This window comes from Vidua chalybeata, chromosome Z (genome assembly GCF_026979565.1).
Source record: "Vidua chalybeata isolate OUT-0048 chromosome Z, bVidCha1 merged haplotype, whole genome shotgun sequence".
NCBI classification, from domain to species: Eukaryota; Metazoa; Chordata; class Aves; order Passeriformes; family Viduidae; genus Vidua; species Vidua chalybeata.
Window position 1 is genome coordinate 670381 of NC_071570.1, and position 25232 is coordinate 695612.

Genomic DNA, 25232 nt, shown 5'->3' on the forward strand with positions numbered 1-25232 from the left:
ATATTTCTGCTGGACTAGGAGAATGTGTTTCCTTTTGCTTTCGTGCCACGATTCAGCAGGAAAAGAGGAGCGGTTCCCTCCTGGTTTGCATCATGTGCTGCCTGGGAGTGCTGGCATGGGCTCCCCGTGGGGATGGAGCTCCAGGCTGTGCTCTCCACGTCCACTGTGGCTGGAGAGGGGGTAGCCAAGGCTGGAGAGTGGGGAGCCAAGGGTGCAATGATCACAAGCACTTGTGTGTAGGACAGAACGAGGTCGCAGCTTTCCTGGCACTCTTAGGCAGTCACAGGTTTGGTCTGAAGGGATTTGAAGGCTCAACTCACAGCAAGGGACACCTTCCACCAGCCCAGGTTGTTCCAAGCCCATCCAGTGTGACCACAGAGGGGGCTGCAGCCCCTCTGCTCTGGGAGACCTGGGGGAGCCATACCAAGGAAATCAGGGAATGCAGCGCAGGGAGAAGTAGTACTGAAAACTGGCCTGGTGCATAGTTTTGTCTGCTATATCTAAATTCGGACCACAGTTCAAATCCCTTTTCTCCCCAGTGCTCCTGGTAAATGCAGTCAGGAGTATCTCCGTAGTAAACACTGAGTACTTCAACTGCCTTTTTTCCTAGCTTATTTTCCTTGCAAAGTCTTCCCTCTTTGTCGAAAGTCAAGGAAAAAAACATCTTCGGGAAGGCTGAATTTTGATTCAGAAGGAGACACTGAGCACAGCCAACAGCATTTTATAGCTGCTTCCACTTTAATTTGGGAAGCAGCCTATTTAAATATGCTAATGGTATGCACAGCCATTGGAACAGAATCCAGGCTATAAACTTCCCACTGAGAGCAGGAAAGCTGCGGCTGCCTCCCGACGTGTTTGCCAACTCCTTTATTAGGAGTTTGCTATCAAATCCTCCTGGACAAAGGTCACAGGAAAAGGAGCTGGAGCTATCAAGCAGGGCTATTTCCGACATTCCAGGTTATTTGCTGGATTTGCAGTCCCATTCCCCGGCTCTGTGGAACTGCAGAATAGTTTGGGATTGGAAGGATCATCAGTTCCATGGACGGGGACACCTTCCACTATCCCAGGCTGCTCCAAGCCCCGTCCAACCCCACCTTGGACACTGCCAGGGATGGGGCAGCCTGAGCTTCTCCAGACAAGCAAGCTGAGCTGGGCTGAGCTGGGCTGAGCTGGGCTGAGCTCAAAGCCGAGCTCAGGCTCTCTGGGCAGCTTCTCAGGCATGGCTGTGCCTGCTGTCCCCAGCAAGGAGAGGCTCCCGTCAGCGCCGAGCTCCGCTAATTCCGGATTAGAGGAGTCATTAGCGCAAGCAGGGGTTTAATGCCGCATCACACGGAGCCTGCGAAGGGTTTGCCTTTCTGCAAGGGGGAGGCTCCCTAATTAATGAACTCCAAGGAAACCTGTGCAACGCCAAGAAGGCCAAAAGGATCAATATTTGCACTCTGATCAATTTGCTCCAAACTTGTCTTTATTTTCCCAGCACTTTATAGGCAAATCTGTCATGAGCTGCCAAAGTGAGGAGTGTGCCCAGATTTGGCACCCAATTATTTTCCAGGGGTAATTAACAGGGAATTGGAGCTCCTTGGAAGCTGTGGTGGATCCCTGCACCGCCGTACTCTGGATTTGATGGCATTTTATCTCTGTGGGAGTGGGAATGAATCTGTTTATTTCTATCCACGTGTAGTGGGATATCCATCCACCCTGAGTGGGATCCTTGGAGCAAACCCCTGGCTCCAGAACCCAACTGGTCAAATTCCCAAACTGGAGCCCTTGATTTCCCCATGGCCCAAACAATGAGGATGTCCCTGGACTTGTTTGCAAGGGTGGCCAGAAGTATTTCAGTTGGTTTTTTTTTTTTTTTATTTTTTTATTCCTGGGAATTGGAGCTGTCACCAACATGGCCCTAGAGGGAGGGCAGTCTGGGAAGGACTTGTGGATGAAGGGGAGATTGCCCAGAGAAGCTGTGGATAGCCCAGCCCTGGAAGTGTCCCAGGCCAGGCTGGGTGGGGCTGGAGCAATCTGGGATAGTGGAAGATGTCCCTGCCCGTGGCACAGGCACAGAATGAGGTGAGGAAGGAGGATGCTTTGCTCTCAGGAGTAAATCCAGAGGTTACTTCCAGGAAAAATGGCAACAGGATACCTGGCTAGAGCTCCTTCCAGGAGCCTAAACTGCAGTTTACTTTCCTGATGGTAAAGTGAGAGAGCAGCAGATCCCTCGGGAGCGTGGCTGCCGAGGAGGAGTCGGGGATGCAAAGATGAGACTTTGGGCTTCATCCTGGAGAGAAAGTTGGGATTGGCTTTGGAAGCAGAGCAGTTAGGAGTGGTTGGAGAAGAGACAGTGATTGTTGGACTTTGTGACAGGAAGTCATTGAGAATTTCCTGAAAGGAGTCAAAGCCGAGTGGATTTGCATTGTGCTCGGAGATTTGGGACTGCTGAGATATTTATAGGAAAAATCCAAGAGGTTGGATGTGGTTTCCATTATCCAGATTTCCTATAAAAAATAAATACACAGCCATCTCGGGGCTGCCTTTGCTGCTTCTGCAGCAAAACCCGGTCGCCCTGGATTGGGCTGGGCTTCAGTTTGGGCTGAGTGGCTGATTTACTCTGCCTGGTTCCTGGTTTTTATAGGACACGAAACAGGGAAGCCCCACAGGAGCTGTGAACTGATAGAATCTAGGAGAGAGTCTGTGAGGAGGCACTGCCCAGTTTGGGCCAGGGATTCACGGTGTGCCTGCAGAGCAGCACGGAGCCATTTAGCACGAGGCTGTTGGCATTTCTGGGGATGCTAATTCCATGAGGAAATGCTGAAATGCACGCTCTGGGGAGTGATTGAGCAAGCGGGTCCACATTGTTTTGATTCCCTTCTCTTGGGGAAATTGGGGCTGATTTGGATTTTATTTACACAGGAATTAATCAAGAGCAGCTTCACAAAGATTATTTATCCCTTACATTTGGGATGGGGCTTGGAGCGAGGAGGTCGTAAGTTCCTGAAACTGAGGGGTCAGCTGGTCCTGTCAATTTGGGGTTTTTTTTTATCCAAATCCCTCAAGTTTTGTCCCGGTATGTTTTAACAATTAATCTAAAACATATTAATTCTTGTTAATTCTCCTCTCCACACAATGGCTTTTGTTTGGCTCCCAGTTGTGCTGTGTGTGAACTTCCTCCCGAGCTGCCGTCCCCAGCTTGGATCCAGCCGGAGCTGTAAAACCTCGCAGCGCCTTCGGGGACTCGGGGTTTGTTTTCCCATGCCACAGGAGTTCCTCTGGCACTGCAAATCCCGAGCTGCTGAAGCTGCTGAGGGAGGAACCAGCTCCTTGCTGAGCACCCCGGAGGTGAAGCAGCGGCACCGAGTGTGGATGGGCGCGATTTACCACGCAGGAAATTCCTGGCACGGGGGGAGGCGTCCCTGCCGTGGCAGGGTGGCACGGGGTGAGCTGAAGGCCCTTCCAACCCAAAGCATTCCCCAATTCTGTGAGACCCTGCTGCCCCAGGGAGCTCTGCTGCTGCACTGTCCCTTCCAGCCCTGCACACAACAGGATACCACGAGTGCTCAGAGGAAGGAAGTCCCCAAAGCCTCGGAAATGAGGCACGTCCTGCTGCTGTTGTGCTCACAGCCTGATCCCAGGGGACACAGCCAGCCCGTCCTGGGCCTGCCACAGCAGGGCTGGACCCAGCTTTTCTTTAGGCTGGCCTTGGCGGTGTCCCAGTCGGGTTTGTAAACGCTGCTGGCGTTCCATCTGCAGCACTGATGCCCTGTGCAGGCTGCCCTAGAACAGAGACCAGACAGAGGCAAAGAACAGAGCAGGGATTCATTCCAAGGATCTCCTCATGGAGCAGCACCAGAGCCTGGCCAGGGCTGCACCCCAGGTGAACCCAAATGTTCCCAAAATGCACGATTGGTCCCGGGGGCTCTCACTGGGATCAGCTCTGCTCCATTTGCACCTTGCAGTTCATTGTCCCATTCCAGCTCCAGCCCAGGCACTCCCATCCTGCTTGTTTTTCTCTCTCCAGCCCACGCTGGTTGTGCTCCTGGGCCTGAGCTTTGGATCATTTGTCCTTGGTGCCCAGCTGGAGCAGGAATTGTTTTGTCTCCCTGCTCTGTGCACAGAGCTCAGCATCCCCCGATGTGCAGCCAGAGCCACCCACTAAAGCAGCCCAGAATGTGGGGACAGGAAAGCCAAAGCTGAGGCCTCAAAACAGGAAAACATGGCTGTACCAGGGAATTCTGCTGGACAGGATCATGGAATGCTTTGGGGTGGGAAGATCTTCAAGCTGAGCTTTAAGAGCCCTGGGCAGGGGCACCTCCCACAACGCCAGGGCGCTCCAAGTCCCGTCCAGCCTGGCCAGGGATCTGGAGTTCGAACACCTGCCCAGCTCCTGGGCACTTCCAGGACAGCAGCCTCAGCCTGCACCGTGCTAGCCACGCCAGGGGGGTCTGTGGCTGCAGAAACTGAGCCTGGGATCACCCAGACCCATCCCAGAGCAGTGCCTCAGCTCTTCCCATCCCCAGCGCTCTTTGTGTTTTCTGCCCTGCTTTTATTCCAGTAGCTGAAGGGATCCAGGATTAAACAGTCCTTCATGGCACTGAACTAAAGTCAGCGTTCAAGATCTGTATCCTAAATAAAAGGCTTCCCGTTGGCACGTTGATGGATCTCTCCAGCAGGTTTTAAAGCCACTGGATTAGCACTGGTGCTAAAGAATAGCCTGGGAAAAAAAAAAAAAAAAAAAAAAAAAAAGGGAAGGTTAAAGTGTATCCAAAGTCTCTCGCTCATGTTTATAGCAGGGTTTTATTGCTGAAGGTAAGACGGATCGCTGGGCACTCCTCCAAATTCCTGGCAGTCCTCCCTTTGCAAGGCACTAATATTGGGATTAGCAGGGTGTTTGAAAGCCATTACCTTTCCTCACCTTCCTAATTGCTGCTTCTTCCGGGAGAGCAGGAAAACTCCGGGCTCGTAAAGAAAGCCGGGTGCTGGTATCTGCTGGATTTATTGCAAGCTTTGTGTGCACACTTCTGCAGGTCTGCAGATAAATTCCCAGCATCTTTGCTTATTTAATCATGTTTAGGGTCACAGGGAGTGCTTGAAGGGGCTCCAGGAGAGCTGGAGAGGACTTGGGACAAGAGACGGAGGGACAGCACCCAGGGAATGGCTTCCACTGCCAGATGGAATTTTGGGAAGGAATTCCTGGCTGGCAGGGTGGGCAGGCCCAAGGAATTGTGAGGTGCTGAGTGTGCTCCATCAGGCTCCCAGGGGAAAGGTAGCAAGCACTCGTGTCCCTCCAAGGAAAATCCTGCCCTTTCTGGGTTCTCCTCCAATGAAAATCCTGCCTTTCCTGGAAAATCCTGCCTTTCCTGGGTTCTCATCCAAGGAAAATCCTGCCTTTCCTGGGTTCTCCTCCAAGGAAAATCCTGCCTTTCCTGGAAAATCCTGCCTTTCCTGGGTTCTCCTCCAAGGAAAATCCTGCCTTTCCTGGAAAATCCTGCCTTTCCTGGGTTCTCCTTCAAGGAAAATCCTGCCTTTCCTGGAAAATCCTACCTTTCCTGGGTTCTCCTCCAAGGAAAATCCTGCCTTTCCTGGGTTCTCCTCCAAGGAAAATCCTGCATTTCCTGGGTTTCACTCCAAGGAAAATCCCATTCCACCCCTGCCAAGGACAGGGACACCTTCCACTTGCCCAGGTTGCTCCAAGCCCTGTCCAGCACTTCCAGGGATGGAGAGTCCACAGCTTTAGCTGCCCTTGTGAATAAAAACTGGTCTTAGATGTCTGGCCTAAATTAAAATTGCTTTATTTGGGGATAGAAGTGACTCAAGACTGGAATAAAATAGCAGTTGGGATAGAAAAAACCCCTTCCAGCTGCTTCCAAGCTGTTTGTCCCTTTTCATTAGAGCCATCTCTCTTTGTTTACTCACTTCTAAACACGGATAATTAAATCAGTCGGGCCTCTCCACGGCTCCAGCTCCATCCTGGATTTGTGGGAATCCCCTCCAACGGTGGGACAGGGCAGGCCTGGAGGGACTGAGTTTCTGCAGGGAAATGGGGCGATGGGTCTGAGCTGTCGCCCGGCTCGGGAGCGGTGCGGTGTCCCCATTCCTGGCCATCCCCACGCTTTTCCTCATGGAAAACTGCCCTCTCCTGTCCCAGCTGGCCAGGGAGCAGTGGAGATGGGGACAGAGTCCGTGAGCAGCCCGAAAGCACAGGCAGGAGGGAGCAAAGCCCTCGCTCCTTGCCATGGCAAAGCTTTGCTGCCATATGTTTGGAGTGGAGCTGCTGTCCCAAATGCCAAGACGTGTTGAAGGATAGCTGGGTGTTGGGGATGATTGTCCCATATTTGCAGCTCTCCACGTTGCATTGTTGTTGAAAGTCTGCTGTGGGCTGTAAATATGTTCTGGAGCTGGGTAAAAATATCCCCATTACCATATTCCGAAGGACAACAATTGCCACGCTCGGATGCCTTGGGAAGCAGCGCGGGCTGTAAACAGGATGTGCCGGGCCCCAGGGCAGTGCCGGACAAACGCCCGCATCCTCGGCACCCCTGAGCTGAGCCGAGCTGAGCTGAGCTGGGCTGGGCTGGGCTGGGCTGAGCCGAGCTGAGCTGAGCTGAGCTGGGCTGGGCTGGGCTGGGCTGAGCCGAGCTGAGCTGAGCTGGGCTGGGCTGGGCTGGGCTGAGCCGAGCTGAGCTGAGCTGGGCTGGGCTGGGCTGGGCTGAGCCGAGCTGAGCCGAGCTGAGCTGGGCTGGGCTGGGCTGGGCTGAGCCGAGCTGAGCTGAGCTGAGCTGGGCTGAGCTGAGCCGAGCCGAGCTGAGCTGAGCTGGGCTGGGCTGGGCTGAGCTGAGCTGAGATGAGCTGGGCTGGGCTGGGCTGAGCCGAGCCGAGCTGAGCTGAGCTGGGCTGGGCTGGGCTGGGCTGAGCTGAGCTGAGATGAGCTGGGCTGGGCTGGGCTGAGCTGAGCCGAGCTGAGCTGAGCTGAGCTGGGCTGAGCTGAACTGAGCCGAGCTGAGCCGAGCTGAGCCGAGCTGAGCTGAGCTGAGCCGAGCTGAGCTGAGCCAAGCTGAGCTGAGCCGAGCTGAGCCGAGCTGAACTGAGCCGAGCTGAGCCGAGCTGAGCCGAGCTGAGCCAAGCCGAGCTGAGCCGAGCTGAGCCAAGCTGAGCCGAGCTGCCCGCACAGCTCTGCTCAGGCCGGGGCTGCTGCGAGGGCAGGAAGGCTGGCACTTTCCCCAGGCTGTGCAGGAAAGCCCCCCTGACTCAGAGCTGGCCCCCGCGGGCTGCGGAGGAGCTGCCTCCAGACAGGGTGGGTGGAGAGTCTCCACCTCTGTTTCCATCTCCTGGGCCTGGGTGCCGAGGTGAGTGGCAGGGATGAATATTCCAGCAGGGTCCTACACCACATTGCAGGGAGATGTGGCTGAATGTATCCTTCCGTGGTGCAGGGACATCATTTATTCCTTTCAGGAGACACTTGTAAGGATAATTTAGTTGCTAATGACCCGTGGGCTGAGAAAGTACAGAATGTGCTCCAAACACCTTGCAGAAAGCCGGGGCCTCTTTCCCAGCTGCACTTCCAGAGGTGCTCTCTGATGAGGAGATGACCTGAGGCGTGGTCTAAAGGCAGTAAAGCGCCCAAGCCTGTCCTGTGTCCAGCCAGGGCGGAGAGCCACGGAAGCATTTCCATCTTCCCCATCCAGGTGGTTTCTTAGGATCTCCAGTTTTAATGAGTCTCCTCAGCAAGGAGCTGTTGCCTTCTGGGAACAGGCTGGAGCTCTGGAAGTTTCTGCGGAGCATATGGGCAGGTTGAAAGGGAGCAGATGCTGCCGGAGCAAAGGGCAGAGCTCAGAGGTAGGAGATGAAGAAGCCTTCAAGGGCCCCTCGCTCCCTGCGTTTTCAAACGCCGGCGCTGCGGAAGCCATCCCTGGCAGAGGCTTCAAGGGCTGCAGTCGTGGCTCAGCTGTTCTCGGGAGAGGGGAACTTTTCCAAAGTGCCAGAGAGTTCCTCAGGCTTCCGTTCCAGGCAGTGCAGGGGAGCTGCGGTGCCTGAAGGAGCCTGGGAAAAGGCCCAGGGGTGTGGGCCCAGGGAAGGGCAAGGAGCAGCTGTGCAGGTGCGGAGGCTGCAGGAGCTTCTGCAGGTACATTTGGATGTAACCTTGGCACAGGCTGTGGATGTCCTTCCACCCCTGGCAGTGTCCCAGGCCAGGCTGGGCAGGGCTTGGAGTAACCTGCTCTGGTCAAGGTGTGCAATGGGATCACCCCTGTGATCCCTGCCAACCCAAACCCTTGTGGGACTGGTGATTCCGCTCGGTGTTCACCATTGTCTGTAAGAAAAGGAGAGGAATGAAATCCTAACGAGCTCCTGGGGCTGGGAGCTTCCCTGGGTGATTCCTTTAGGCTGCTGGAGGCTGGGTGCCCAGGGAGCAGGGCTCTGGCCAGCCCTGCCCGTGCCCAGGGAGCAGGGCTCTGGCCAGCCCTGCCCGTGCCCAGCTCTGTGAGTGCCCAGGAGAGGAATCCTCGTGTCCCTGCTGGAGGCTGGGTGCCCATGGAGCAGGGCTCTGGCCAGCCCTGCCCGTGCCCAGGTCTGTGAGTGCCCAGGAGAGGAATCCTCGTGTCCCTGCTGGAGGCTGGGTGCCCATGGAGCAGGGCTCTGGCCAGCCCTGCCCGTGCCCAGGTCTGTGAGTGCCCAGGAGAGGAATCCTCGTGTCCCTGCTGGAGGCTGGGTGCCCATGGAGCAGGGCTCTGGCCAGCCCTGCCCGTGCCCATGGAGCAGGGCTCTGGCCAGCCCTGCCCGTGCCCAGCTCTGTGAGTGCCCAGGAGAGGAATCCTCGTGTCCCTGCTGGCGGCTGGGAGCGCTTTGCGTGTCCCACAGTGATGAATTAATCCATGTGAGCGGGATGAATTCATTTGGCATTCAAGGGCACGTCAGGCTTTTTTTATCCTCGTTTCAGCCTTTCTGTTACAAAGCACAATTAGTTGGGAGACACTTGGAGCGTTGCACGTGGCAGTGGGATGTCACCCGCTCCTGTGGCTGGGTGTTCCCATTCCACTCCTCTGTTCCCGCTCTGGGCAGGCCTGGGAGTGCCCAGCAGAGCCCAATCCCCACCTGGTTCCCCCACCCCAGTCAGGGAGCAAGGGAATAAATGGGAGAGAGGGAGCTGACATTATTCCGAGTTGGAATTCTGTGGTGAAAGGATTTTCTGGTTTGTTTGTAGCATCACCCCAGTGTTTTATCTCCCAGAACATCCTGATGTTCCTGTACAGCTCCTGTTTTCACAGGCTCCCCAAAGAGCAGAAATTTGGGGATTTATTTACTCTGCAGCTCAGTGCACATTTCTCCCAGCAAGGGAACAAAGCAAAGGCTAAAATAAGAACGACCCCTTTGACTCTGGGGATCAGGAGCCCTCTCAGGCACCCAGTGCTGCCCAGCAGCAATCACAGCAAGCTTTGGGCTGCAAGGGTCTGAAGGAGCAGGGACACCTCCACTACTGCAGGTTGCTCCAAGGCCATCCCGCGTGGGGCCTCGGGAAAAGCGGGTTCAGGGCTGGAATTCCGGGATGCAGCAGCCCTGGGAGAGCTGGGCCCGTAGCACACAAAGTCCTGGAAATAGCCGTGTGTGCTCCCGGGACAATGTGGGGAATGATGAGCTCAGCCCCAGCAGCACAATGGAATTCTTTGTTGGGAACACGGCATCGGGAACAGTTCAGGTTTGTTTACACTGCTGCCGTTTCAGAGCGGTGTCTCCAACTCTCCACGGGTATTTGTGGAAGCTTTGGAAATTCAGGCAGAAAATGAAATGCCTGCTTAATTGCAGAAGTGAATTTTCCAAGTATTTGAGGCCTTCATCCCGTCCTTCTTCCACATCACCTCCCTGCCTGTTGTTTTGGGCTTTTCTTCTCATGTCCTGATGATATTTAGAGCAAAACCTTCAAAAAAAGATTGGATCAATGGATGTGCATTTTAAATTTTCCAGTCCTTTAGCTTATCAAATATCCAGGTTTCTTCTTCCCTTGATCTTCCTCTTTAATCCTTCTTCTGTATTTTGTTGAGCTTGGTTTTTTCATGTAGTTTTTCAACCTAATACTCGGATAAATCCAAGTTCTTTTGAAGAGCAAAACAGCAGGAAAGGTCTCAATCCACCAACCAGGCGTGTTGAAATTAATTGGGATTAGCAGGCCCAGTTTAAGGTGTTTTGGGAAGCAGCAATCCCAAAGTGCCTGTTTATCCTGCTGCAATAGGATAATGATCGGCAGTCTGGGTTTTGACACAATTCCTGCAAACCCGTGGTGACTCAGGGATCGTCTGGCTCCAGGTTGCCCCGAGTCACTGGAGGTGTTCCGGGCTGGATGGGGCTGGAGGCAGCCTGGGGCACTGGGAGTGTGCAGTGAGATGATCCTGAAGTCCCTCCTAGCCCATGGCTGGTGAGCCTTTAAGTCCCACCTTCTTTATCGCAGATTTCCCGAAGAGAAGTCCCAAATGTGCCCATGACAAGGTCTCTCCCAACCTTGACCTTGTGAAGCTCTCCATATCCCAGCTGAAAAGTGAGGATGATCCGTGTTTTCTCCTCCTTTCCCTCTGGAGCAGGAGCTGCGATGCAGGAACTGGAGAGTCAGGCCGGGTTCCTTCAGGGCTGGATCCCGGGGCTTTTCTCGGGCAGCGCTAAAGCCGGAGCCGCCTTCCTGCCGATCCCCCAAGATTGTTTTAATGAGAACTAAAGGGCCTTTTTCCAATTACCAGGCAATAACTGGATTAAGTTCCTGGGTTATGTCAACCTGCGTGGATTTGATTAGGGAGAAAGAAATGGATTTATCCGTCAGGGTTACTTCATTAGGGCTCCTCACTGATGCTTCGCAGAGGGTCGGGAGCGCTTGGCACTTTTCGGGTGAAATCCCAGCAAAACTGGGAGGAAAACTGCTGGAGGTGCAGCCTGAGCCTTTCCAAAGGAGGCCAGGGACCTGTGGGGCGCTGGGAGGGAATCCCTCCCTCTGAGGGGGGTGGCACTGGCGCAGCTCCCCGGGGAAGCTGCCCCATCCCTGCGTGTGTTCCCGCTCGGAGCACCGCGCTCTGGCGGAAGGTGCCCGTGGATAACCCCTGAAATCCCTCCCAGCCCACAGCCCCCGATGTGTTTCCTTCCAGGATCGCTCCGGGTGGACACTAGGGGCTGAAACCTTCTGCTCCCTGCTGGGTTTTGGGAGCACTGCCCATCAGAGCCCATGGGATCAGATCCCGTGGTTTTGAGCAGGAGACGGATCGGGGCTCCCCAGAGTTAATTGCCTGTTACATAACACAACTGATTTTTAAAAATCTGCCTAATTAACCTAATGGAATGGTTGATCGGATCTGTCAGGTAAATGATCCACAGTTTCTTTCCCTTTTTTTTTTTCCTGGAGCTTAATTAAATATTTACCTCCGAGTGTCTCGTGCTATTAACGTGTTCATCTATTATGGAGAGAATAGAAATCCTAATTGGGGGAAAGAATTAAACTCCGTGAATGTGTCAGGTTTGGAATCTTGGAAACGCCCCGGATTCAGTCTCAGCACCCGCTCGTGACCTTCTGAGATTCCCACTGATCCTAGAACCTGGACGTGTTTAACCTAAACAGAGAATGGATTTAAACAGGGAAGTGTTCCAGGTCAGGTGGGACACTGATCCTAGAACCTGGACGTGTTTAACCTAAACAGAGAATGGATTTAAGCAGGGAAGTGTTCCAGGTCAGGTGGGACAGGGCTTGGAGCAACCTGGGACCAGTGGAAGGTGATCTTTAAAATCCCTTCCATCCCAAAGCCTCCGGTGAGCACTGGAGGAGAACTCCTGGGAGTGGCCCAGCCCACCTGCACTCTCGGGTAAAAAGCACACGGTGCATTTAGGGTGCATTTCAGCCTGCCGCAGTGGCTGTCGCTGCCTGCTCCCTGCTGGGCACCTGGCAAGGACGGCAGCTGCTGCACCCACGGCACTCTGGAGGCAGGCAGGCAGCAATTCAGCAAGTCAGGAATTGTGCTGCTCCGAGCCCAGCGCTGCTCAGGGTCCGGCTCCTTCCCGCCGTGAATTTCAATGAGTCCCTTTGAGCCGCGGGTCAGGAGCCACTTCCTGGCCTCGGCTCCTCGTGCCTGCTTCTTAATTAAAGGCACCGGGAGATTAATTTGAAGCGTTAATTTCCCAGTGCCCTCACAAAAGGCGGGAATGATTTCCACGAAGCCTAAAGAACTTTTTTGTCCCCAGATGTAGAAGACAGAACTAGCTCAGGGTCCTGGGGGAATGCAGGACATCCGAGTCCATCCCGGGTAAGTAGAATCTAATCTTTATCCCCCAGCCACGCTTCCTGCAGATGGAAATGCGCAATCCTCGGGCTGAGGCGGCCTCGGAGCGTGCGGAAAAGCCGGCCTGGGAACTCGGATTCTCATTAAAATGGCTCCTTTGAATGTTTTCATTTTCAAACCTGAGCCTGCCAGTGGTTTGGCTCCGTGAGAAGCTGAGCGAGGGGGGTGGAATGAGGTGATCCACGAGGCCCCTTCCAACCCACAGCGTTCCATGATTTCTGTGAATATTAATTAACCAATTACTGATGGGGTCTGTCAGCCCCCCACCCAAAGCACAGGTGGAGCAGAGGCTGCTTCCCAGCGCTTCAATCTCTGCCGCTGGATTTGCAGGGATTTTTGGGGCTTGGAGGTGAGGGCCAGCCCCCATCCCTGTGCTGGGGCTTGCATTCCCTGCCCACCCCATGCCATTCCGTGACCGAGCTGGAGAGGGGACACCGAGATCGTCACCGCAGCAGCCACCCTGCCCTCCCACCTCCTCAATCCCTTCTCCTCGTCCGCAGCTGGAACTTGGGGAATTTTGGCACGTGCCCTGAGGGCTGCAGCCTCCAGACCAGCCCACCTCTGCTCCAGGCTGCAATGGGGCAGGGCCACGTCCCACGCTCCCGCACAGGAGCAGAATTCCCTGTGGGAACGCGGCTCCGGAGCCGCTCTCCGGCTCGGCGTTCGCTGGGATTTGGGAGACAGCTGGGCCCAGTCAGTTCAATTGTGCCTGTGGACAGTCATCCACATTTTTTTGACACCTCGGGATGGGGATGCCTTGGTGGGAAGAGCAGCTTTTCCAGCAGCACAGCAAGGCAGCCTGGAGCAGCTCCACAGAAGCAGCCCCGTTCCCAAGTGGAGCATCCCAGCTCTGCCCTCCCTCCAGGCTGGGCATGGCTCGTGCAGCAGCACCACTGATTAGTCCCTGGTTTTTTGTTCCCTACAAACACACGGAGCAAGAAGTGCCTTCCTCGTGCCCTTATTTAAATTTGTTTCAATTGCTTCTTAATTGTTTCCCAATTAACTTGAAGGATGGGGACTGTGGCAGCTCCGGGCCCTGGAACAGCGAGGAAGAGCAGGAGCTTCATCCCCTCCTCACCCTCAGTCCATGTCCTTTCCCTCGGGGCAGCCCAAGGGGAGCCCTCATTTCCCCACGCCCGCCTGCGAGGAAGGAATCCCAGCACCTTTTCTTCTTGCGTCCTGCTTTGCATCCCTGACGTCATTCCCGCTTCCATCTGTCAGTTTGATTTTCCTGCCCTTTTTTTTCCCCTTGACACTTGTATTGCTTCCGAGGGAAAAATGTTTTGAAAAGGAAATTGGGAATTGGCACACACCGATTATTTCTGCCTCCAAACCCCTGAATGAAGTGGGGAGATAGAAAGAAAAGGAGCACGAGCCTGGGAAGGATTCGGGAATTTGAATCGAGGCTGGGCATTAAGTCGCGGAATTATTCTGCAAACAGCCTGACCTCGCTTTTCCCTGCTGGAATGGAATTTCCACAGCGGGAGACCTGGTTCCTCCAGAGCCTTTCTGCCATGCTTTAAGCGGGAGGACTCTTCGGAGAGGCTTTTGTGCTGGTTTGCCCCACACAGAATTTCGGGAGCATCATCCCAGGCCTCCAGTCAGGATTCTCTTTCTAATGAGCCGGGCGTTGGGAATGGCACTAAAAACTCTGGAATGTGTCATTCCAGCCAGTCAGCAGGGGAAAAAAACAAGGGAATGATGTTTCTTAGGGCAGCCTTCAAACTGAGTAGGGAATTCTGGACTTTCGGTTGGGACGAGGCTGTTCCAAGGTGTAAAATTGTGTTTTTTCCCCGATTTCTTGCCAGAACTATGGAGATGGGACTCACTATGACCACGTGGCGAGCAGAGACCTCGGCTCACATGACAATCTCTCTCCTCCCTTTGTCAATTCCAGAATACAAAGTAAGAACATGGAATTTCCTCCCTGATTGGGGTGGGGGAAGTGGGATCAATGGACCAGAAATAAAATCCGGGGGCCTTCAAGCCCTCATCCTCATTTTTTGGGCTTGGCATGAGGGTGGGAACAGGGATTTGTTTCAATTCTCCATTTTGTATGGTGTGAAAAATGTGCTGTGATGACATTCCGTATTTTACATCCATTTTACCTATATTTTACCTATGTCTTGTATCTATAACTGCGTTTTCATGCTGGATTTGTGATGCAAAATTCAGTTGGGCTCTTTCCTTGGACACACTTGGAACGGGATTTTTAAAACAGGAAAAGCTTTTTGAAATCCTAATAAATAAATTCCAAAGGGAGCAGAGAAATAGAAGGTGGGGGACACTGGGAACATTGTTTGGAGTGGGAGGGAGGTGTCCCAGGGACTCAGGGCTGGGTGACACGGTGGGGGTCGGCCAGCGGCCACATCGATGCTCCTGGAGATCTTTTCCAACTGGAACGATCCCGGGATTCTGTGCTAGAGGTTTATGAGGGAGCCGTTGCTCTGTTCTTTAATTAAGGCTGATTAATGAGTTTGATTAAAGTAAATAAATGATGTCAAAATATTGGTCATGCTCGGGCTGGGCCAGGATCCCGCCCGTGCTCCATCCACGAGCGGAGCAAACGCCTCCCTTTAAAGCCTTGAGCCCGCTCCAAGCACAACACGGAGCTGTGGCTGCCATGGCTCGTTCCACAGCTCTGAGGCACATCCCTCATCCCTGGGTGTTGGGAAATGGCTGGGAGCCGTAGGACACTGTTGGAGCAAGCCTCTCTCCCTCCTCCGCCTGGCACTGCGCTCCAGGAAAAGCTCTTTTCCCTAGCTTTGCTTTGTGAAAACACAGCTGGAGGCACCTGGGCAAGGTAGTAAGAAACCAGGATTCCAAAGTTCCTGAGAAGGAATTTGGGAAGTCCCTGATGTTTCTCCAAGGTCCGGCTCCAGGGTTTTCCCAGCTGTGGCTCCCTGTGGAAGTGGGATGGGTGCAGCAGCACCCAGGGCCTGGGCTGGGAGATGACACGTGGTGCCATGCGGGAATGGCAATGGGAATGGCAATGGCAATGGCAGTGGGAATGGCAGTGACAATGAGAATGGCAATGGCACTGGCAATGGCAGTGGCCATGGCAGTGGGAATGGCAATGGGCATGGGAATGGAAATGGCAATGGCAGTGGGAATGGCAATGGGCATGGGAATGGAAATGGCAATGGCAGTGGGAATGGCAATGGCAGTGGGAATGGAAATGGCAATGGCAGTGACAATGGCAATGGCAGTGGGAATGGCAATGGCAATGGGCATGGCAGTGACAATGGCAATGACAGTGACAATGGCAATGGCAATGACAATGGCAATGGCAGTGGCAGTGAGAATGGCAATGGCAGTGACAATGGCAATGGCAATGGAAATGGCAGTGGGAATGGCAGTGGCAGTGACAGTGGCAGTGACCATGGCAGTGGGAATGGCAAATGGGCATGGGAATGGCAATGGGAATGGGAATGGCAATGGCAGTGGCAGTGGCAGTGACCATGGCAGGGGGAATGGCAAATGGGCATGGGAATGGCAATGGCAGTGGCAGTGGCAGTGAGAATGGCAATGGCAATGACAATGGCAATGGCAGTGGCAGTGACAATGGCAGTGGCAGTGGCAGTGTCAATGTCAATGGGCATGGGAATGGCAATGACAATGGCAATGGCAGTGACAATGGCAATGACAATGGCAATGGCAGTGACAATGGCAATGACAATGGCAATGACAATGGCAGTGGGAATGGCAATGACAATGGCAGTGGGAATGGCAATGGCAATGGCAATGGTAGTGACAATGGCAATGGCAATTGCAGTGGGAATGGCAATGGCAGTGGGAATGGCAATGGCAATGGCAATGGGCATGGGAATGGAAATGGCAATGGCAGTGGGAGCCGCAGTGGCAATGACAATGGCAATGGCAGTGACAATGGCTATGACAATGGCAATGGCAATAACAGTGGGAATGGCAATGGCAGTGGGAATGGGAATGGCAATGGCAGTGACAATGACAATGGCAATGGCAGTGGGAATGGCAATGGCAATGGGCATGGCAGTGACAATGGCAATGGCAATGGCAATGGTAGTGACAATGGCAATGGCAATTGCAGTGGGAATGGCAATGGCAGTGGGAATGGCAATGGCAATGACAATGACAATGGCAATGGCAGTGGGAATGGGAATGGCAATGGCAATGACAATGACAATGGCAATGGCAGTGGGAATGGGAATGGCAATGGCAATGACAATGACAATGGCAATGGCAGTGGCAATGGGAATGGCAATGGCAGTGACAATGACAATGGCAGTGGGAATGGGAATGGCAATGGCAGTGACAATGACAATGGCAGTGGGAATGGGAATGGCAATGGCAGTGACAATGACAATGGCAATGGCAGTGACAATGGAATGTTAATGTCAATGGCAATGGAATGGCAATGGGAATTGCAGTGGGAATGGAAATGGGAATGGCAGTGACAATGGCAATGGCAGTGGGAATGGCAATGGCAATGTCAATGGCAGTGGCAGTGATAGTGGCAATGATGACGGAATGGATTCAGGGTAATGGAATTATTAAGGCTGGAAAAGAGAACGCTGAGTCCAGCCAAGGCCACCACTATTCCTGTCCCCAGGCCCAGCATGTGGTGCTTGTCCCTGCCACTCCCATTCCCAGGTGTCCTCTCGGGGAACGATTTTATCCCGCTCAATCCCCTTCCAACAAGGAGAAACTTGCTTTATAACCCCGTGGAACTTGGTGGAGCCTCTTCCTGCCAGGAGGAGCTCCAGGAGCTTTGGATAAGCGTGTGGGATCGCCCCGTGCAGGACCAGGGGTTGCACTGGATGATCCAGCCCTGTGGATCCCTTCCAAGGCAGCAGATTCCACGGATCTGTGATGCCATGCAGGCTCTGGGTGCCACTGCTGGATGTGCTGACCTCTGGAGCTGCTCTGGGAATATCCTGTCGTGCCAGTTCTTCAGCACTGCATCCCTCCCTCGCTTTGCCAAGCAGGAATGTTTCGGTTTGTGCTTCCCCGTGCTCCAAAGACCCCGAGTTTCACCCGGTGTTCCCTGGCTGCTGGGTGCCCGTGCCCGTTTTTAATGGGATTTTCCCCGTCTGGGGCGGAACATCGCCACGGCCGATGCTTTTCATCCCGGCTGCTTTGATTCCGTTCCTGTCATTATGAGGAGAACTGGAATTTTTTGCAGATTAGTGAAGTTTACCCAACACAGCATTAAAAGGCCTCGCTTTCAATTGCTAAACTGTAAACATTTGGGATGAAATTTTCCATGCTGTGCATCTGACTCAGCCCGCTCCATATTTTTTTAACCTTCTGCAGGAATGATTTCAACATTTCCTCAAATGGGATTACATTTCAGCCTGGCAGATTTGGGATTTTCTCCCTCAGTGTCTGGCACGGCGGGAACATTAATTCCTTTTCACACCACCTCTGTTATGGCAGCTGCGAAAGGGACACGGGGAGGCGGGAGGGGAACGGCCAAAACTATCCAGGAACTTCAGGGATGGGGCTTGGAGCAACCTTGTGCTGCCTTCCGAGTCACGGAGTCAGGGAATGCTTTGGGATGGGGGGGATTTTAAGGATCATCCCATTCCTGCCACGGGCAGGGACACCTTCCTCTATCCCAGGCTGCTCCAAGCCCCGTCCAGGCTGGCTTTGGACACTTGCAGGGACTCTCCATCCTTGGAGATATCCCAAACCCAAACCCCACATGGTTTCCTGGCCAGCAGAGCCTTGAAAGGTGCTCGCAAACAGCCATCAAGGCAGAGATGTAAAAATTCCCATTCCCAATCAAGAGTTAATGGATTTGTAAGTGCTGCCAGTCAGGATTCCGAGCTCAGCATTCAACTGCAGTCCTGGAGAAAAGAAATGACAAGGACATCTCCATTTCTTTGGGAAGCAGCAGCAGATGTATAAATAGAAACTGTCGACTGTGGCAATTCATGTGCAGGAGCGGAGCCTTGAAATATGAGTTTGTCCTACAGACTTTGCAGGGAAGTTTACATTCCTTGCCATTTGTACTTAAACAGCCCCGAGCATTTTGAAGGAGTTATTTTGTGTGACAACCTGGAGTCGTCATCTCTGGAGGCAGAGGAGCACCTCCTGTCCTGTAATCCCACACTCCTGGCCATCATTCTGGGCTCCTGTCCTTAATTTTGGGCTCCTGTCCTTAATCCTGGGCTCCTGTCCTGTAATCCCACACTCCTGGCCATCATTCTGGGCTCCTGTCCTTAATTTTGGGCTCCTGTCCTTAATCCTGGGCTCCTGTCCTGTAATCCCACACTCCTGGCCATAATTCTGGGCTCCTGTCCTTAATCCTGGGCTCCTGTCCTGTAATCCCACACTCCTGGCCATCATTCTGGGCTCCTGTCCTTAATTTTGGGCTCCTGTCCTTAATCCTGGGCTCCTGTCCTGTAATCCCACACTCCTGGCCATAATTGTGGGCTCCTGTCCATAATTCTGGGCTCCTGTCCTTAATCCCAGACTCCTGGCCATCATTCTGGGCTCGTGTCCTTAATCCCAGACTCCTGGCCATCATTCTGGGCTCCTGTCCTTAATCCCAGACTCCTGTCCATCAGAAAGCTCCTGTCCTTAATCCCAGATTCCTGGCCATCATTCTGGGCTCCTGGCCATCATTCTGGGTGGGCTCCTGTCCTCAATCCCAGACTCCTGGCCATCATTCTGGGCTCCTGTCCTTAATCCCAGACTCCTGCCCACCATCCCAGACTCCTGCCCACCATCCCAGACTCCTGCCCACCATCCCAGACTCCTGTCCTTAATCCCAGACTCCTGCCCACCATCCCAGACTCCTGCCCACCATCCCAGACTCCTGTCCTTAATCCCAGACTCCTGCCCACCATCCCAGACTCCTGCCCACCATCCCAGCCTCCTGCCTGCAGTCCCTTCTCAGCGATCCAGGCTCCCATTTCCAGGCTCCCGTTTGTGCCTCCTGCACAGAGAAGCAGCTTTGCCAGTGAAACGCAGCGCTTGAAAACTCCTGCCCCTTCCATGGACTCTTGGAGCTTGGCATTCCAAGAAGCTTTTGTTGCTGTTCTCCAGCTGAGCTGAGGCTGGGGGCAGAGGGAGTTTTGAGCTCCCAGCTGTTTGGGTGTTTAGAGAAACCTGGAAGTGACTCACTGAAAATACTCCTGGAGAGGGGAGATCTCAATTTGTAGATATATTGGAATTGGGAAGGGGGAGGTGGAATGAGGAATTGGAATAAGATGAATTTTCAAACCCCTTCCAACAGAAAGCCATTCCATGATTCAAAATAATTCTTAAAAAAAAAAACCCCAACCACACAAAGAAATGCAAATCAAATTGAAACCACTCCCAAAAAAAAAAAAAAAAGGGTTTAAGAATGAATTGCTGCTTTTTGGGCCTTTCTGGCTGAAGTTGTCTGGCTGAAGTGGCTGCAGCCCCTTAATGACTGCATCACCCCAAGGTCCCGACGCTCTTCGGGGGGACGCGACCGGCTGCGGGCGGAGATTTGCATTACAGCTGGAAAATGGACATGTGGGAAAATCTGGGAAACAAAACAAATTTGGTGAATTAGTGGGTCATTTCCATAGGCAGTCACGCTCCGTTAAGCAGGGAAAAACAAAGGGTTTGTTATGCTCTTAGTTAAAGCCCAGAGTGTCCAACAAAGCCGAGTTTAATTAATAAGCATTCGCAGCCCGGCCCTGAAGTCTGAACTTCCCAGCGTGGAGAGATGGGGAATTAAAGGAGGAGTTAGATAAATAAAATCAACTTTTTGGGGGAGCTTTGGCTGGATTGTGCTGCAAAAAGAGCCGGAGAGCTGCCGGTGCCAGGCCGGGCGGGGGCTGAGCCTCACGCTTTAGGCCTGCTTAAAACCCCCTGCATTCCCTCCAGGCTTTTCCCTCTCCATCCAGGACAAAAGGTGAGCCTTCCCTTCCCTAGGAAGAGGCAGAAAAGCCTTTGGCTTTCGGAGGCCAGGTTTGAGTTTCTCGGGAAGCGGCGGCGGCGCGGCGGCTCCGAGGAGCTGGGATCCTCCGGCTCCGAGGCCGAGGGCACGGGAATTCTCCCCAGCCTCGTGCCAACAGATCCCTGCGGCCATATGGTCGGAATTAAGGGCAGCACCAGTTCTCACACCAGACGAGGCAGCCGGGACCGGGGCCGGGCTTTGATCCCGGGACCACGTGAAATAAAAAGCTCCGGAGCACGGAGTTAACAGGAACCAGCGGGACTTTAATTAGATTATATTCCTTTCTAACTGAAATCAGAGTATTCCCATTTATCCGGCAAACTTTTCCTGTGCAGCTGCGGGCTGAACATTCCCTAGTCCTGAAAAAGAGGGATATTCTGGCTGGTGATTAAATGTGGGGGGAAAGAAACGAGGCTGACAAAATATCCCGACTGCGCGCGTTTGTATTTCTCTCTCTGGATTTGTGGGAATTGCCCGGGAAAAACGGGCTGGATTGAAAACGAAAAGCAAGGGAGGAAATGGGGAATAAAAGATGTAAAATGCTGGGTTTGGGGAGGAAAGCAAAGGGAAAAGCAGCAGCGGGCTCGCGGTGAAGCTAAACAATCACGACGGATTTATCGCGACGCGGAAAGAGGAGGAGGCCAGGACAGGGAATTTTAGGACCTCTTAGAGCTGGAAAGGGGAATTTATTGACAGATGATGTAGACACTGCTAAAAAATAAATGGATTTTTCGCCTCAGTGTTCACAAAAGAGGACGGGGAACAGATGCCAGAATCGGCTCTAAATTTCCCAGGAGAGAGGCAAGAAATATTGAAGGAAATAGGGATTATTCCAGACTGGGTGATCACACGGTGGGTGAGAACATCAGTGGATGGATTAAAGCAGAGAGGAGCCATCCCAGAATTGTTAAATAAAGACAGAAAGGTCTATGTCATGTTTACAGGGAAAAACATCCAAGCATCCACCTCAGTGCCCTCAGCTTCCACAGGGATAACCCCGTGGGCAGCTTTTGTTCCTGAAGGATTTCACGGGCTTGCTTGGTGACTCATTTCAAATCTGTTTGCCAGAAACAGGGAATTCAGTCTCGTGGGTGGGAGACTGGATCTGGGGGCTTTCAAAGGCCCCTGGAACTGAGCGTGGAGTGCTTTGTGCTCCCAGCCCCGAGGGGAGCCGGCATTTCGGGATGCGCTCCGCGGCCCCGCAAACGTTAGCGGTGCGCGGCGGCCCCAGCCGCCTCTCCCACTCCTCCATCCCGCCCTTCCCGCCGGGACTGCGGCGTTGGCTCCCCCTCCTCGGCCGGCAGAGGCTCCTCGGGCTGCCTTTGATATCGTGCTGCATGTGGGATGGTTTGGATCGGCCGCGCAGAGCTGTCATCGCCCCGCGGCCCTCGCGGTGCCGGGGCCGGCTCATGTGGCGCGCACCTGGAGAGGCCCGGCAAGGAGCGGCCTTTGAAACGCCGCCTGCCCTCCCCGGGGCCACATTCTTCCTCCATCGTGTCATGGGATTTGCTGAGGAGACAGAATGAGGGGAACAAAAAAAGAGGGAATATCGAATCCAGCTTTGGTGGAGCTGGGCGAGAGATGCCCTTGACATGGGACTTGCCTTGGCCGTGGCTCTGTCCAGCCCTAAAAATGTGCTATTGCTAGAATTGAATTGTTGTAGAATTTGGGATGGAAGGGATCTTAAAGATCATCAGTTTCACTCCGCAGGATAACGCTTTCAAGATGGAATGGTGGAATCGTTGAGATTGGAAAAGGGCTTTAGGATCACAACCACCAACTGCGTGTTCGAGTGCAGAGTGAAAGAATTGCTGCGGTGGAGAGGGAGAGCAGAGGGAAAAGGGAAGATGGGCTGGGGGAAGTATTCCCCGAAAGCTGCTGGTTCAGGGAGAGGCCAGGAGAGCATGCCAGGTGGATTGTAGGATCCTAAAATGGCCTGGATTGGGAGGGATTTTAAGGATCATCGCATGCAATGAGCAGGGACACCTTCCCCTATGCCAGGCTGCTCCAGCACCGGCAGGGATGGGCACCCACAGCTGTGGCTGTGGCAGCACACAGCAGAGCAGCCAGACACGCGGCGAGGTGGGAATCAGCTCTCAACATGTCCAAAGCACTCCTCCCGTGGCTAGGGAGGGCAAGAGGGCGACAGGAGGAACGGGAACGTGGACTCTGCTGGGGCTGCAAACCCCCAGGGAATCCTGGAAGCGCCTCCCGGGGGCTCTGCTCCTGCTGAAGGGAGAGGCCGGATCCGGGCGCTGATGGGAACCAGCACGTCCCAAGCCTGGAAGAGCTTTGCTTGCTCTTTTGGGCCTTTCCTGTTCCTCCCCTTCCCACCCCCCGGAGTTAACGAGGTGAGATCCGTGCGGAAAGGTTGAGTCAAAGTCAAAGTAAAGTCTTTTGGCACTTGGTGGGGATGAGGGAGGCCGCATCCGTAATCCTGCCGCGGTCCTTGTCACCTTATTATTAGAGCTGTGTAAATCTGGCAAGGATTTGTGTTTGCCAAATATACCCTGGCCTACATCGGGGCTTATATTTGGAATTCGGGCCAGTTTTCACGCCTGTGCAGTCGGGAATTTTTGCCAGTTCGGAGCATAACACCAGGAAAGAGGATAATGAAGGACAGAGGAGTCAGGAAAGGAGAAAACTCGGGATGGCAGGAGCCAGGCAGAAAAGACAAAGGAATATGGAGCACATTCCTCCTCTCCTGCTTCCTCCTTCCTGAGCGTATCCTTCAGTTTCCTTCCATGCTTTGGGTCCTTTTCAAAGAAATCCCGGCGCTGTGTCCAGTGGGGATTTCCTAGAGGGAGGATTGGAAAGCTGTGACTTGTCAAGGTCAGCAGGAGAACCACGGCAGACCTGGCCTGGTGCTCCTCAGGGATGTTCCCGTGTGTCCCGTGGGTGTGTGGGATGGGTGGAGCTGGAAATGCAGCACCGGGCTCCTGGCTGCTCTGGTGATTCACTGCTCCCGTGGGATCACACAGAAATACGGACTTGGAGAACTCCTGAGAGACAAACCACGGAACCGTGGCATGCTTTGGCTGGGAAGGAGCTTAAGGATCGTCCCAGGCTGGCCCCTGTGCCAGGGCTGGACTCCCAGCCTGGCTCTTTGGATCTCTCCCACGTGCTTTTGTGCCTCTGGGCTTCTCCTTTTGGAGGCCCGTGGAGTTTTCCCAACTTGAGGAGCATCTGTGGCCTCCCTGCCCTCCTCTGGCCGTGGCATTCACCGGGCTTCTCCCTGCCCAGCTCCTCCAGCCCTCGGCTGCTCCTCGGCCGCTTTGGCAGGGAGATGGTTCCCATCCCTGGGAAGGTGAGCACAGCACCCAGCAGCCTTATTTATCCCATGTCCAGCCTCGTACAAAGGACTTGAAATCCCGGTAATTGCCCGAGAAGGGGGAGGAGATGGATCTTTCAGTGCCTTTGATCCGGAGCTGGAATCGGCCGGGCTTGGGGAAATTTCCTTTGAAAGGACCCGGCGCTCACATCTGCTTTTTGTGCCGCCATTCCTTTGGAGGCAAAAAAAAAAAAAGGGGGGAGTTTATCCACGCAAATGTGTGGAAAATCGATCCAGGGCAACACCTCCGGCCAGGTGAGGGGGACAAAACCAACTGCCAGCCTTTCCCGGGAAAGCCGGGTGGTTCATAATGAGCCTGCCTGGAGGAGCTGGAATTCTCATCTCAGCGCCTTTATGTCTTCCTTGAATCCTCTCAGAAATTCCATTTTTTCTTTATATTATTAATGCAGCAGCTGTTGCAGTTCAGGCAGCTTCCAAAGGACCGGCAAATTCGGGGGGGGGGTGTGGAAATAGAGACTTCTTTCAACCTGGGAAGCTTCAGTTCTGCTCTCTGCAGCGGCTGCACGGGGAGCAGGTACCCCCGGAATATTCTGGGATGTGGGGGCGTTCCCAAGGCTCCGTAGGGGACCTGCTCCCTCATCTCCGGATTCCTCAAGTCCCAAAAGCCTTTCTCCTGGCTCCTTTTCACGGCTCTCCCCTCTCCTGGAGGATGGCACCTGCAGGATGGCACCTGGAGGATGTGCCTGGGATTCCTGCGGCTCTCCCTGGGGATTTTAGGGGGTGGGAATGGGGAGGGGGGCAGGTGACACTCAGCCTGTGCCGGGTCCATTGCCATCCCCCGGGTGAGAACGGGCAGGTTTATCCATCATTCCTCCCCCGTGGAACGGGGCAAACTCCTCATCCCCGCTCCTGGGGCTCCCTCCTGACCTCCTGCCCTCTGCAGTGCTGGGGGTCTGGGGAATATCCTGGGAGAGCCACAGAGGGACTGGGGACAGCACACGGGGAATGGCTTCCACTGCCAGGGGGGATATGGGCATGGAATTGCTGGCACAGGGGGCACGGAGCAGCTGGGGCTGGCCCTGGATCCCTGGCAGGGCCCAAGGCTGGGTCGGAATAACCTGCACTATGGAAAGTGTCCCTGCCGTGGCAGGGCTTGGGGTGAGACAAAATCCCTAAAATCCACCCCAAAGCACTGTGTGGGATTCCATGGGGCAGCCCTGGCACTGCCCAGGGCCAGGCTGGCAGGAGCCTGGCACAGGGAAGGTGCCACTGCCCGGGAGGGGAAGGGAAGGGAAGGGAAGGGAAGGGAAGGGAAGGGAAGGGAAGGGAAGGGAAGGGAAGGGAAGGGAAGGGAAGGGAAGGGAAGGGAAGGGGTTTGTAGGATCACAGACGAGGTTTGTGGGATCACGGACAGGGTGTAGGATCATGGACAGAGAAGGGACGTGCTCCCCAGGGCAGGAAGGGTTTGTGGTATCACGGGAAGTGTTTGTGGGATCACGGACAGGGAATGGTTTGTGGGATCACAGACAGGGTGCGGGATCACGGACAGGGTTTGTGGGATCACGGACAGGGTGTGGAATCACGGACAGGGAAGGGTTTGTGGGATCACAGACAGGATGTGGGACCACGGACAGGGTTTGTGGGATCACGGACAGGGTCTGTGGGATCACAGACAGGATGTGGGATCACAGACAGGGTTTGTGGGATCACGGACAGGATGTGGGATCAC

General features: G+C 54.1%; 1 protein-coding gene across 1 annotated transcript in view; it reads left to right on the top strand.

Annotated features, from left to right (window-relative positions):
• Positions 1-25232, top strand: part of TCF4 (transcription factor 4) — a 97204-nt gene that overhangs the window by 22720 nt on the left and 49252 nt on the right. Inside the window, exons 4-5 of the mRNA XM_053931318.1 lie at positions 12193-12254; positions 14099-14195. Coding sequence (XP_053787293.1) covers positions 12193-12254; positions 14099-14195 — 159 coding nt within the window. The remainder of the gene's footprint in view (positions 1-12192; positions 12255-14098; positions 14196-25232) is intronic.